Raw genomic sequence first — 14626 nt, 5'->3', positions numbered from 1 at the left:
GTGGCGACAGGGGAGAGGAGAGGCAGGAAGTGAGGGTTTGTTCGTTTACCGTTACCAATCCCATTGGAAATGGCTCCAAGCCCCATGCAGAATTCCAGTAAAACCCTGTCCTAAAGGGGAAACCCGGGGCCATTCAAAGCTTGTGTTTTGTTGGCCCGGGCACAGCATGCTTCTGGGGTCTTTGACCTCTTCCCTGTACCCTGGCTCCCTCCGCAGCTCTTCATTTGAGCTCCCTGTGAAGTGGAATCCATCACTAATGTCTGATATTTTTATTATTTGTAGGGGGAACTCTTAGAAGCTGGTAGCAATTAGAGCTTAAATGTCTTGGAATTAAAAAAAAAAAATCCCCAAGAAGGAAGTTTAATGCTAAGCAGATGTGCAGGAGCAGCTGAAATATGCTAGCTGTCTTCTGCTTTTCAGAAGCAACCTCATCCCACATCTAGCTGCTGTCAGGCTGGGGCAGCTGAGAAGTGCTGCTGCTTTTATGCTCTTCTTGGGCCTGGGAGCCCACACTTGGGACCTGTGGGATTGTTTACCAGTTAATACTTAGATTGCCCTTTTATTCTGGCTTAGACCAATGGTTTTGACAAGGAGAAAAAAATACTTTGTTCAAAAAGAAAATTTAAAAAAAATGGATAGTAGCGAATAGAATTGGGTTTTATGGTGAGTTTGGTTCCTTGAGGTCTCACATGGGGTGTTTGTAGATATGGCTACTGCGGATCTAGGTTTAAATTCCCTCTCTTCTCGGGCAGACAGATCCAGGGTAGCCCTAAGCTTGTGTTAAGCGCAGCTTACTCCCTCTATCTTTCATTGTTGGCTGTTTCAGCCTTTTGCTGCCAGCTTGGATTGGGGCAAATGGTTTGAAATCTTCCCAGTTGTTCCTGCAATACATCTTCTGCTTTATTTATCACTGCCATATTCAGGTTCTTCTGTCTAGAAAAAGATCTGACAGCTGACTGAAGTTCATAATCCTGTTCCTGAAGGCAGTGGAAATCTATTCAAAAGCTAACAGACAAGTTGCTGACAACAACTCCTTCACACCCTTTCTCATGCGTGCCCCGAGTCTGTAATAGAAACATGCTGTATATTCCCTCCATAATCTAGGGCACAAGTTACTCTGCCAGATGATTTCCTGTTGTACTCTACCAATGCAGAGCCTTTTTTTTTTTCTTAAATGGTAATCCAAAGTAAATTACTGTAATTTACCATGGTGTATTTTGTCCTGTATTATGACAGTGCAGTGCATGGGTTTGGGAGTTAGATGGTTGGAAGACTTCAGGTTTTTCTCCAGACTGACACTATTGAGAACTTACTGAAAAGTAATCAAAACACCGAGTCCGTCTGAATTCCACTTTTGCTCTAACACAATAAAAATTGTGTGCCTGATTTAAAGAAAGGATTTTAAAACCTCACCATTCCTTTAGTGCTGAGGAAATGCAGCAATGTGGTTCTTGGATCTCTGGTTTCCAGGGAAAGGTTTGAAAGCTGTTTCTTATGCTTTGTATCATGCTAGCAATTTCTCGGTTACATACGTACTAGGAATCTATTACTGATTTTTGTCTGTCTTGATGATATTCTGCAGGTCAAAAGACAATAACTAGTCAAATAGACAAGGCCACCAATATAGCTTGCCCCTCTCTCCAAGTGATTGAAGAGTGATCTTCTCTGCTGTTAAACTGATGGGTCCGGAACTGGGTTGCCCATTGCAAATAAGTTTTTAAAATTGCATTTTGGAATTGTTTGTCAGAATTTAGGAAACTCTTAGCCTATCATATAAACACCTCTCCTTGTCTCTTCTCTCAGGCAATGTGAGAGTAACAGCTGTCCTTATCTCCCTCATCCCACAGAAGGGGAATGTTTGCTGGTTCTTATTTTGAAATGGGGGCACACCTACTAACTCTTAAAACATGCTTCCAGTGTATTCAAACAAAAACCCCCACCACTTAACATTTGAAGATTATTCCCAGAATCCCAAGCCAAGTATTTACACCTCATTTCATGGAGGGGGAGGGAAATCTTTTGACCTTGTTGGTAGCAACTCCATTAGCTTTCTCCTTAACCAGGTTTCTGCCTCATGTTCGTTAGTTAAAAAATGCTATTTCTAGTTATACTTTGAATGTACCTTTATTGGAGCTTTGTACTCTTTTCCATGGAGTATTATTTGTCTATTGTTGTTTTCCTTAATGCTATTGCAGGGTAACAAAACGCAAATGCTTGTAGAAACTTGCATGTGTTTGCGAAGCTCAATCTCTGCAAGTTGCCTGTTGGTCTTTTGGGGATCATTAACAGCTGCAAAGCTAAATACTTTTGCAGGTCTGAGGCTTAATAAGTCAAACTGTCTCTTGGTATGCATTCCCTGTCCTACTGGGAATAAACTCACAGCATATCTTATTCCAAGATCTCAAAATCGGATCACTACAGATCAGTTTCACAAGTTCTGCAAGTCCCCTAAAACATAAAAATTAACTGGGTAGTTCTTATGACTTTACCTTTAACTGAGTCCCCATCATGCCAACACCACTCTTAAGAAAAACTTAACATTTCTTTCAAAGCTGTCTTGACTAACTTTCAAACTTTCTGATATGACTGTTTTCTTGTTTCTCTAATTACTTTCTCTTTTCATGGCTGCCCTCTTCTTGGATTTCAAGTTTGGATGTCCAGTTTGTCTGAGACTCCAAAAAAGAGTGTCACTCCAGGTAAATTCTTGTGTCTTGGTGTTCTGCATGCTATGAAAAAGAGAAGTCTGTAGTTCAAACTTGTGTGTGGTTTTGGAATTGTCTTGAATGTGAGTCTCTGACAGTGGATATCCAGGATCTGTTGACTACTTGTGTATTGGTTTTTCATGATGCATGATTTCTGATAAGGAAGAGCTTTGCTTTTCTGACTGCTGCCTCACCTTGATGTTGCTATTAGCAGTGGATAGTAGTTTGCTGTCTTGTATCTTACCTCGCACAACTCAAAGCCACAATCCAAAGCAGCGTCCCCTCCTGTGGTGGGTTGACCTGGCCACAGCTAAGTACTTGCACAGCTGCTCTCTCACTATCCCATGTGGGATGGAGGAGAGAAGAAGCGGAGCAAAAGTGAGAAATCTTGTGGGTCGAGATAAGGGAGAGAAACATGACTACGTTCTCCTTGTTCTTCTGAAATGTTATTTTGCTTTTCCACAGTAAGTAGCAAGGGTTTTATATGGAAAACATGGGACTCTGAGGAAGATGCAAAATTTTCAAGGGTGCATCAGACTCCTTGTCACAAGGAGTTGAGAAGGAGAAAGGAGCAGAGAAACAACTTCTAGGTGAGGTGTCAGGATCTGGGGAGTAGTAGTACAATACAAGGCAAAAACTGAGCTTTATAGTATAAGGAATCAGGACTTCTCCTGAGTAACCAGTGGATTTCTTCTGCAAACATTTGTCACCTGATGTGGAATACCAGAGAAGAGGTCTTTTCTTCCTTCAGGCTTAGGAAAAATGATCACAAGCCATAGACCCTGTGTCTGTACAGGATGCTGGCCTGCTCACCCAGGCAGTTAAGGCCACACATAGGTCTCAAGGCAAGGAAAGATGGAAACACTCCTGCTGCTTTCCATTCCTGACTTGGTAAATATTTGAGTTTATGCCCTGTTCAAAGTATGTGAACAAAATCCCACCATCCTCAATGGATGAGTGCTTGCTTGTCTGAGCTTTTTAGTAAGCAAGACTGCTGTGATTTCAGAAGTGCTATCCTTGACAGAAGTTGAATATATCCCTGGCGGGGTTCTGCCCAATCTTAGAGTACGTCTAATTTCAGGGTGGTAGTTGGATATAAAAGTGCAGAAATATCTGAAGTATTCAGTCACAGGAGCCTGGTGGTTGATAGGTCACCAGGGAGTTCAGACAGAGAAACAGAACAAGACTGAGCAGGAGAGAAATGTGTTGAGGAGACAGAAGAGGTGGTGTCGCTTGGGAAGAATGACAAGAAGCCCTCAGATTACCTGGCTGGGGGTGAGGGTGGGTTTCTCTGACTCTCTACATCTGTTGGGACTGTTTCATGTTGCTATATGTAAAATGACAAATTGAATGCCAAGGCTTTCATCCTTCTTGAAGGGCAAGGAAGTGAAATCTTTCTTTAATAGATACAAACTTCTTCCCTTCTGTTGACTGCTTTTAGCTAAATGCATGTTGCTAGTTTGGCTTCCAAAAAATCTGTGCATGGTGATAGGGCAAATGTAATGATAAATTGCATTGCATGGTGCTCGAGAAGGTGAATGTTGATACATAGTCCTGCTTGGAAGTCATCTGGTATATCTGGCAGGTTCTTAGCTCCCCATGCTGTTCCAGTTCACGTGGCCTTTCAGTTTACTTCTCATCCAAATGAATCCCCAGTTTCCAACACAGCTGCTCTTCAGTCCAGACCTGCCGTGGGCTGTATCCTAATGTGGCAGGCTGACGGAGCAGACTCGAATTTGAATATGATCTTTACCCATGTAGTACGTATCTGTGTCCTAGTCTAGGGGTTGGAGACTAGAACAGAAGCCAGTTTTGTGCTGCCCGAGCTCCAGCTGTAGCACAAGCTCCTGCTCCACAAAGTAGAGACTCTAACCAAGGATTGCAAGTGGTTTAATTTCCTACTTTGGAGAATGACAGGTGCCATACAGCCAAATCCTGAGAGGTGCTGTGGTGGGGCACTAGGTTGGGTCACCCCAACTGCCGTTAAATTCCTTGGCTAGTCTGCTTCATGCCATGTGGAGTAATATGAATGCGTTGCACTGCTGAGCAGGACTAGGGCAAATGCCAGAGTATATAGGTGACTTCAGCCTGGTGGGAGACCCTGTCTAGCAGCTGTGTGAAAATCTCCAAGCAGTTTAACAGATTTGTGTGAAAAATACTTAAGTATTCTTAACTGTTGCTACCTGTAACCTAGTTGGTTGGAATCGCTGTTCAGAGAGCCAACTTTCCAAGAAGGAATGGAAAGAGGACTCAACTTTTTTTTCCTTTCACCATCCTGCCTCTAATTTTTTTTGGCTCTGTCTTAAAACCTAGCAGATCAAAAATTAACAATAAAAATCCTGAGACTAACAAGCTCCATTTAGCAAAGGTCAGCACTGAATTTCTCCGTTTGTCAGGATTTTGTTGGAGCTGCTGCTCAGGACTGTAAAGAAGGAAGACTGAATTGGAGCACTTGCTTGAGAGAGCGCCTGCCATTTACCATCAGCCAAGCTTGTTCCTGATGCGCTCCCCGTGGGGACTGTCCATCAGACGTACTCCAGTGCTGGAAGCCGCAGTCTACCTTAAAGCTGCCACTTGTCCCAAACCCTTGAAGGCTTATCCAGATCTTGGTTCTTAGAAGCACTAGAAAATACTATGTGCACCTTATGCTGGGAATGAATCCAGGCATCAGGTTAATTTTCTGCTGCTGTGATTGCTGGTCATACTCCCTTCATGGTGGCAATGCACACTGTTGGCTTGGGCTCCCTGTAGCTGTTTGTAGCAGCAACCCAGGGGGCCAGAAGGGAGTTAATGCAGCTCATGGAGTTGCCGTCTGTACCAGATTTCTGCACGTATAGCCAGAAATATAACAAGAAAGACTAGAGTTTTAGCTACTCTGCAAGGAAGCTATTGCCCCATGTGCTGAAAGGCTTGCAGAGCACATGAGCGCTGTGGAGTTGAGGGAGGTGTATGTATGGATGCACACTTATGGAGAAACTTCTTGTACATTAATCATGGCTTCTAACCTGGGGTGAGAGGGTTTGCATGCTGACCTGGCCATCACTGGGTCCATGGTGCTCAACCTTGATTTATTCTCAGGCATTCTTTGGGATTTGGAGAAGGTTTTAGGCCAAACTTCTCTGGCTTTGAGTCTTCTGAATTACTTAAGGGTCAGATCCAAACCCTTCCCTTTCTGCTTTCAATCCTATCTATGCCTAATAGCAGGGTGTCACCTGCTTCTGAAACTCTTTTCTGAAAACACAACAGAATTGCTTTGTTCTTTGTAAAAGAGCTACCTGGTCAAGCTCAGGAAAGAACTACAGAAATGATAGTGTGTTAATAACCCATTTGATAGACTTATCCAAATATTTATTTTCATCTATAATGAGGCAAAGGGATTTTTGCCAGTACTGTTTTACTGTGAAGACCTGGAGACTGGACTGGACTTGTACTGAATTCCTTTAGTTACTATGGGTGGTGCTGAACTTCCGTCTCTGTCCCTAAAGCTTTGTGGCTCAGGACTGCTACACCAAGAGCTGTTGATCTCTGAAGTTAAACACTGCTAGGACTAGGGGGATTCTTGTCTGGCAGAAGGCATGGAGATGAATCCCCTTTCCAATTGCCACAAGCTGTGAGTGGCCTTTTACCTCCGAGAATAATTGACATGCAAATATAACCTGAATTTTGGTAAGTGGGAAGGGGGCTGAAGAGTGACAGGCTGGAGTGCAGGAGTATCCAGCAGATGGGTCAAAGGCCTGATTGTTTAGGGCACATTAAGAACAAAAAACCCCAAAAGAACGAACAAAAATCCAAAACAAAACAAAAAACCCCCACTGAATAGAAGAGAGATCCTAGGCTTAGAAACATGGTCTTGATCTGAATCCACATTGTCCCCAAGATTTGTAGGAGGCTTCATCAGTCTCATCCCACTGCCTACTCTAGGAACTGGTTATTTTAGGAACTGCTTTTCTGAGACCCCTGTGAGATTGTGAGCTCTTGTGTAATCTCGTGTGCTTTACATGGTAAAGTCTGACTCTTACCTTGTGTGCAATAGACACTGCTGTGGTTTAACCCGGCAGGCAGCTAAACACCACATAGCTGTTCGCTCACTCCACACACCCCTGCAGTGGGATGGGGGAGAGAATCAGGGGGGGCAGGGGGGAGTAAAATTCATCAGTTGAGATAAAGACAGTTTAATAGGACAGAAAAGGAATGGAAAATAATAATAATGATAAAAGAATATACAAAGCAAGTGATGCAATTGCTCACCACCTGCTGACCAATGCCCAGCCAGTTCCCGAGCAGCAGCCCCCCTGGCCAGCTTTCCCCCACTTTATATACTGAGCATGACGTCATATGGTATGGAATACCCCTTTGGTCAGTTGGGGTCAGCTGTCCTGGCTGTGCCCCCTCCCAGCTTCTCGCTGGCAGGGCATGAGAAGCTGAAAAGTCCTTGACTAGTGTAAGCACTACTTAGCAACAACTAAAACATCAGTGTGTTACCAACTTTATTCTGGTACTAAATCCAAAACACAGCACTGTACCAGTTACTAGGAAGAAAATTAACTCTATCCCAGCCGAAACGAGGACAGACACCTAACCTAATTTTTAGGCAGACGTAAGCTCTCGATCTTAAAATACTTGGGGATAGATCACTGGTGGAGGGCTCAAAGAAAACATACAGTTTTAATATGTTTATTTACCATAGTGATGTGGTCCTTCTGATAAGAAAGAAAAGAGGTAGAGTTTTTAGGGGAAGAAAATCCCTGTGTTTAGAGCTGGGCATATGATTGTGAGAGGATAGACTGATTTGAGGATTTTAAGTAGGCTTGCTGCTATTCTGGGTATTTCCCCCCCCCCCCTTCCCCAAAAGGAGTTTTCCAGAGATACGTAAAGGCTTACCCTTGAAGAATTGGCTTTAACAAGAAACCACAGCTTTAGATCCAAGCTACCACAGTTACTCCTCCCTGGGCACAGAAAAGTGCAAAACTCTGACTTTATCATACGGAAAGCCGTGACACTTGAGGATGCTTTCTGCTAGACTCCCCTGTGTGCAGACCCTGCATGTGTCCTCAGCAGTTGTTCCCCAGTCGGAATAGCTGGACTACCTGCCAGTTGGTGGTTCGGCTGTGAATCATCCTTATGGCGTTCACTGACCGTTTCTGTGGTTTTGGCTTCTTCTGCAAAACTTCCACTGACCAGCCCAGTACTAATTCATTTAGTCTGAATCTGTAAACACTTGATTGATAATCATAAAAGGGCAATATAAAAGCCTGTGCGCTGTATGGATTAAAAGAGCAGACATGTTTATAGCCTGATAACAACAGAGGACTCTGGCAAAGATCAGGAGTCTCAGATTTCCATATCCAGATGATTTTATTTTTGGAGTCCAGTTGGTGGTTTTGATTTTTGGCTATTGCAAAACCATTGTAGGTCTTAGCTGTTGCAACACAGGAGGAGGAGGAGGAAGACGCTGCTTGGAACGGGTGCTCTGTGCTCTTATTTATGAGGCTTTCACAGTAGTTGCCGGTCTCTGAGTACAGCGGGAGGAATGATGCTCCCTCCTTGCTGCCTGGTGAGGGGGACAGGGTGGAACTGTGTCACTTAATAGTACCAGCTGTGAGGGGCACAGACAAGCTCCGATGACATTTCTGCCTAGCCCCAGGAAGGGAATCGCTGAGGTGAGGAGCAGGAGGATTGTAAAGTGGAGCCCTATGGAGAGGAGGAGGGGTATTTTCAAGACTTTAACCAGGAAACGGACTCGAGGCAAAAAGAAACGGAGAGGCAAGCAAACTCTTATTTCAGCCAGCAATCTATCGTGCGCTCTGCTGTGGGGAGGGCTTACAAGTTGGAGCTAAACCAAAACACTAATTCTGCTTTTTTGGGGGCGTGGAGGGGGGAACTTTTACCTGGCACATCAGCCTTATCCTATCCTCTGCTCCCCGTTTCTCCTGCCTGGGCTGAAGAGGCTTTTAAAAGAGCGGGGCTGTAATGTCAGGGGAGCACGGCAGTGTGCGTGTGAGCTTGCTGGGGAACTCGTCCCACTCTCCCTCTTCTCTGGCGTGCTTTGCACTGAGCAGGCTGTTACTCTTCAATGCAACGCTGTGTCCTGTGTTACAAATTAGACCTGAACTAATTGGCAGGGATGCGGAAGCACCCACGGCAGCGGGTGTAATTGGTGCTGTGCTCTTTGTGGTGTTGCCTGTCTTGTTCTTTTGAATCCCCTTTGCGGGGGGATAACCTGCAGTCTGACATAACATACCAGCTATGTTGTGGGCATCCTGAGTGTCACTGAGGAGTAATTCATCTAAAGATACTTGTGGGGGATGGAAGGCTGAGGAGGGTTAAAGTTTTTTTACCCTACCAACTGTGCCTGAAGGGAATATAGTAACAACCTAAACCAGGCTACCCAGAAAATGTTTAAGGCTCTTGATTACTGGGATGAGCTGTTTCTTTGTCTTCTTTCCTCCTTTCTTTCCTCCTTTACTGTTACTGAAATCTTCCGTGCTGTGCAGTGCCTAATCCTGGGCGAGCATCACTCCAGGAGCCACAGGGACCCCACACCTCCAAAGGGAGATATCCTCGGGGCATGATCTGCTGTAGCTATAAATGAACAAGTTTGTTTGACCCTGGTTACTTCCTAGACCAAGGAATGTATCACCCTATTGTTTTTTTTGTCTTAATAGGAACCCTGTAACACTTACACAAGCTTCTGTTAAAACAGTCTCTTAATTGTATATGTTGCACCAGCCACTGTAGTGACAAAGAAGTCCTAGCCGAGGCAGGACAGAGTAAACGGCATCGTGAAGTCCTGCTGGGTTTCGGATATGTGAGTGCAGATATAACCTATCTTGCCAGACTGTTGTAAACCCACTTTTTTGGAGCCAGAGTTGCGGAGGTGGATTTGAAGTGCTGCTTCTCCGGGTTTCCTGGCAAGGGCACTCCCGTGGCACATGGTCCCTGGCTCGGCCTCGGTGGCTGACGGCAGGGTGTTTGCCAGCCTGCGCTCCAGCCTGGTCCTCTCCTTGTTCCCAGCAGGGACATGTGCATCACGTGAGCACAGCTCCTGCTACCAAGCCAATGCTGTGTGTTGTGGTTTTTTCCTTACTCTACTCCCATGAAAACTGTCTAGGTGATTAGAGGAAAGAAGACATTTGTGGTGTCTATTTAGCAAGTAGCTTCCTGCGTGTTCCCTGCTCCCTTTACCACTGCTCAGTCCCTTCTTTTGCCTTTCCACACACTGAATTCTCTGCTGATGCACATGCATAAACATAAGACCATGGCAGCTTTTGTTTCTGGTTAGAGAACTGGTATTTATCTTAAGACTAAAACGAAGTAGTGGTTGTAGGTGTTACTTGCGTAAATAGGTTGAAGGAAGATGATAATGCTGCCCCATTCTGGACTGGTAGAAGGGACTGTGTGGGAAGCAGTGTGAAACGGGAAGGCATCTCATCACACTCAGATAACCCAATTAGCACTGGTTTAAACTGGAACACACAAGTCAAGTTGATTCATCATGAACAGAAACATGATGCTTATTTGGAATGAACAGCTATAGTGAAAATTTTTATTATAAATTTCAGTGTTGTCAGTTCAAGTCTTCTCCCCCTATTCCTGTTACTGGCTGTGGTTCAACTATCTATAGAAAAGCTAAATCTCTTAAACACAAACTTCTAGAGGAGATGGCTCCTGTTTTAAAGAAAATTAACCTACGTAACCTGAGGAGAGTCAGAGGCACGCTTAGGGAGCAAGGAAGTCTTCTAATTTTCTGGATTTCTTAAATCTGGTCCAAAGGGAGGCATTGTGATAGTGTTTCCTTTCAGGAAACGGTTGGATTAATTGCTTTTTGTTCTAGGATTTTCATTTCACAGGATGCTGTTTTAATGGCTGATGCATTCTTTACCTCTCTCTTGGCAGGGATGCTAATTATTTGTCTGTAGAATCACTTTGCATCTTCAGCCCAAATGCACATGAATATGCTGCATTTGGAAATACAGCGCTGAGCATCCTGTGCTTGGCTGTCAGTCCCCTGACTTGTCTGGTGGACAGTTTCAGACCATGCTGCTTCCTTCCTGTCTCTTGTAGCCAATTTGTCATCAGAGATTCAGGAGACCTGGAGTCTGCTCCTGGCTCTGCCCCCGTCACGTGAAATGGGACTTTCAGCAAGCCGTACATCTGCTTCTGTCTCCCCTTTCCATCTGCGTCTTAATCTAGAGAGACAGGAACTGCCTCTTAATATGTAAAATGTATATAATGCTGTTGGCCCAAACTGCTCTGCTTTAATACACATTGCTGTAATTCAGGAAACCTGTAAAATAATTTTGCATTAAGGCATGTTGGCTCTTAGACAGAAACTGTAGGTGCTTTTTGCTCTGATCTGACACTTTGAAGAGTGTATAAATGAGGGCAAATTAAGAAGCCATGATGTCCTAAAGGTTTTCGTGACTGTTTGAGGCAGTTTCCAGGCAGAGCACAGTTGGTCTGTGCCTGGGCTTGCGGGTGCGGGGGCCCCGGCCACTCTGTTTATGTTGCACTGGAGAGTCAAGATGCATCTTGTACAGTGAGCAGCAGTGCGAGGAGGTCTCCCTCCATGTCTGGCACAGCGGCGTCCCTGCCTCGCGGCTCCACCCCGAAATGCACGATTTCAGTTTGGGGGTAGAAAAGTCAGAAATAAAAAAAAAACCAAGAAGAAACTCAAGGAGTGTGGGGGAAGGGAGGAGAACGATTATTTTGCACCTTTTTTCACCCCTGATTGTGTGAGAGCCTGCTCTCATTCATAAATGGCTCTGGCAGCTGAAAGCCCTCGGTATGAAGAGAAACCGAACAACTGGAGAGGTTGGCTCCAAGGGCTCCAAAAAGGTGCCGAAGGGTGATGGAGGGGGGAAGCCGGAGTGCGCTGTGCCCCTGTCCCGCTCGGGGCTGCTCTGCCGTGGGGAATGCGGAACTGCGGAGCTGGCGAGGGGCAGGCGGGGGGTGGCCGTGTTTGAGCAAGGATCTGGTGCTATAACTCTTTTTCTTCTTCTGTTTCAAGTAAACACTCTTCCCCGCCCTCCCGTCTCTCCCTCCACCCCACCTCCCTCTCTTTCAATCCCGCTCATGTGTTTCTATTTAAGGGCTGCAGTGCAGACGAATATGATTGGCATCTACAGCCCCCTCTTGACTTTCAGCTCAAGCCTTTAGAGTGGAGAAGGAGCTGAGCCGCCAAGGGGAGAGCTGTTTTTTTCTTTGGGTTTACTGGGGGGATGGCTCAGCTGTGGATTTATGCTGCTTCTGCCCAGGATTTTTCTCTCTGAATAGGAGCAAGGATTGTGGAAACCATGTTGGGAAGAGGTTTATTTTCAGAATCCATCATGAAAATTTGCAACTAATTCACTGGTTTTGGCTCCTTTTCGTATTTTTTTTCCTCCCCTTTTTTCTTTTTCTTCTCTCCAATGTCCCTCTGTGCTGCTGGGTTGTGGGCCAGAGGAGGCTGTTTCTATATGGCCAGCCATTTGGGGATATGCTGCAAGCCAAGGTTGTTTGCTGATTCGCTTGGCTCTGGTGACAAGTTGGCCTGTCGTGAATCGGATGGACGGAGGTCGCTCTCGAGGAGCCATGGCTGGAAGCTGGCTTACGGCTTGCTTTTTCCCTTCCCCAGGTGCTGATGCTAGCTCTGAACCCATGATCCTGGAGCAATATGTGGTGGTGTCCAACTATGAGAAGCAGGAGAACTCTGAGATCAGCCTCCAGGCTGGAGAGGTCGTGGATGTCATAGAGAAAAACGAAAGCGGTAAGACACGTTTGCTGCTTTTCCCTCCTCCAATGGTCTGATTTTTGCATGTGTTCCTCTTCTTTCGGTTTCCTCATCACTACTTGTAGCTGTACGTTAGCTCCATCTGGTACAGTTACTATGTCTGGCCGAGGATGTTGAAGTTTCTCAGTGTTGATTTGGGCTTGGGGCCAAATGTTGCCTTCTACTGTAAGAATGTTTCATGGGTTTTGTGAGTTAATTAGCCAAAGTACGCTGATGGAAAACGAAGGTGAAAGAGAGAAGGATCTGCAGCTAATGAAGCTGATGTATAGTAGACTGATATAGTTGCCCTGCTGTCTCTTCAAGTCTCTGTCAGCATTTCCATTACTAACTCCCTTTTCGGAGGATTTATAGGATGAGTGTTTCAAAATTGCTTGGGATGAAACTTGGCTTGACAGCTTAGCCCGTGGCCCAGAGCTCGGTAGGGAGGGGAGAGAATGTGCGTAGATAAATACGTGGCCGTGCACAGTTTCAAAACTTCTTGCAGAAGTGTTAATTGGGGAATTTTGAGGCAAGGAGGCAGAGCCTGTCATGTAAAAGCAAGATGAAATCCCTTCTTCTGCCATCCCTGGAATAATCAGCTTCCACTTGGAAAATGAGATTTTTGGCAAGTGTTCGTATAGATGTCTTTTGTGTACTTTAACTCTTGAATGTCTGGTAGTTTTGATTCAGGCTGAACAAATGCAGGAGACTGTGTACATGTGAGTGGTTGGAGCGGGTTAGCAGCTGGTTTGAATAACTGCCTGTCTTCAGCAGCTCCCCCTCCTCCCCTCCAGTGCTCCTTGTGTATTAATCCAGAGCTGTTGTCCAGGACTGGTTTCCAGCCCATTTGTGACTTGTGTGTCCTCATCCAGAGAAGCTGCTGGCATTTGGAGCCATTCAAGCGAAGGCTCATTTTGTCGTAGGTCCACACACAGGGCTGTCACGGCTGGCTGGCTCTAGAGCATGCTGGGCACGCCAGAGCTTGGGGGAACCGGGACACCCTGATCTGGGACTCAAATCTATCTTCCAGAGCTCCGAGTGAGGTTATTTGCAACGATGACCGTGCGTTGTATTTCTATATTTATTTTCTTTTTAATGGAGTAGTTATTTCTCTGCTGTATGAAAGCCTAATGCTTGTTTGGCTCAAAGTGATGCAGTCAGTTGCTGGCCAATGATTTAGTGTGGTGTCCAAAAGGATAGTGTGTGGAAATGAACTGGCTAGTGTGAACAGAAATGCCCGTCTCCTGGGTACTGGCTGTATCACTTGCAAAACTAGTAGAGGCTAAAGTGCTCATCTGCCCCACTTTAAAGCAATAGTTATGACTGAAGGGGGGAAAAAATGTCTTGACTTCTTAAACTGTGTCTGGGCTAGTGGACAAGCATTCTCCCTTCCAAGCCTGAGGGCTCCTCAGTGTCAATAATGGGTGTTAGTGCTGTCAGAACAAGCCTGGTTATTGTGGCAACTTATATTCATATCCATGATATCCCTGTCTTGGGAAGTGGCTTATGGAGCCAAGGGAATTGGGCTGTTAAAGTGTGCAAGAAGTGTCTGAATTCCAAATTATAATTCCTTTGTGTTTTCTTTTAATGTGGCCTCTCTGACTTGCACAGTTCACATCATATTGTATTGAACCACATGGTATGTGGAGATATAAATGGAGAGTGTCAGGGTTTGAATTTAATTAGCGGGTCCAGAAACGTGACTCTTCTAAGGAAACATCCTTGAACTTGGATTACACTTCTTAAGACCATATTCTGATGCTTAGCAGCCAGATTTCTTACTGTCTGTATAAACAAGAAAGAAAATCTGAAGACCTGAACTCCACACTATGATCTTGTCCATCATATCTATATAGATCTATATAATACTCATGTGGATACATATTTAAAAAACACCGTAAGTCACAGATTGGTGATAGAGTGAGCATCACTTGCTTTGGATGCTTGTCTAAACTGTTCTGGCAGGGAATTCATGTTTTAGTTGTTCCAGGAACAAGACTCCAAACATAAACTCTCACTCTCTCTAGGTTAGGGATTCCACAGGAATGACTTTAATACTATGACTTCTTGTCTCTTCAGCTAAAGCTGAACCTTTAAATGGCATGTAATGAAACTAGCAAAAGTTTCTCAAGCATCAACTTCTTAAACTCTATAGTTATTGTTTGAATTTGGT

The 14626-nt window shown here is 44.9% G+C and overlaps 1 protein-coding gene across 1 annotated transcript in view; it reads left to right on the top strand.

The window, feature by feature from the left end:
- SH3PXD2A (SH3 and PX domains 2A) overlaps positions 1–14626 on the top strand; it is a 220389-nt gene that overhangs the window by 138467 nt on the left and 67296 nt on the right. Inside the window, 1 exon segment of the mRNA XM_009328440.1 lies at positions 12319–12450. Coding sequence (XP_009326715.1) covers positions 12319–12450 — 132 coding nt within the window.

This window comes from Pygoscelis adeliae, unplaced genomic scaffold (assembly GCF_000699105.1).
Source record: "Pygoscelis adeliae isolate BGI_AS28 unplaced genomic scaffold, ASM69910v1 Scaffold317, whole genome shotgun sequence".
Lineage (NCBI taxonomy): Eukaryota > Metazoa > Chordata > Aves > Sphenisciformes > Spheniscidae > Pygoscelis > Pygoscelis adeliae.
Note: the sequence above shows the minus strand (reverse complement) of the source record. Positions and strands in the feature narration are given on the sequence as shown.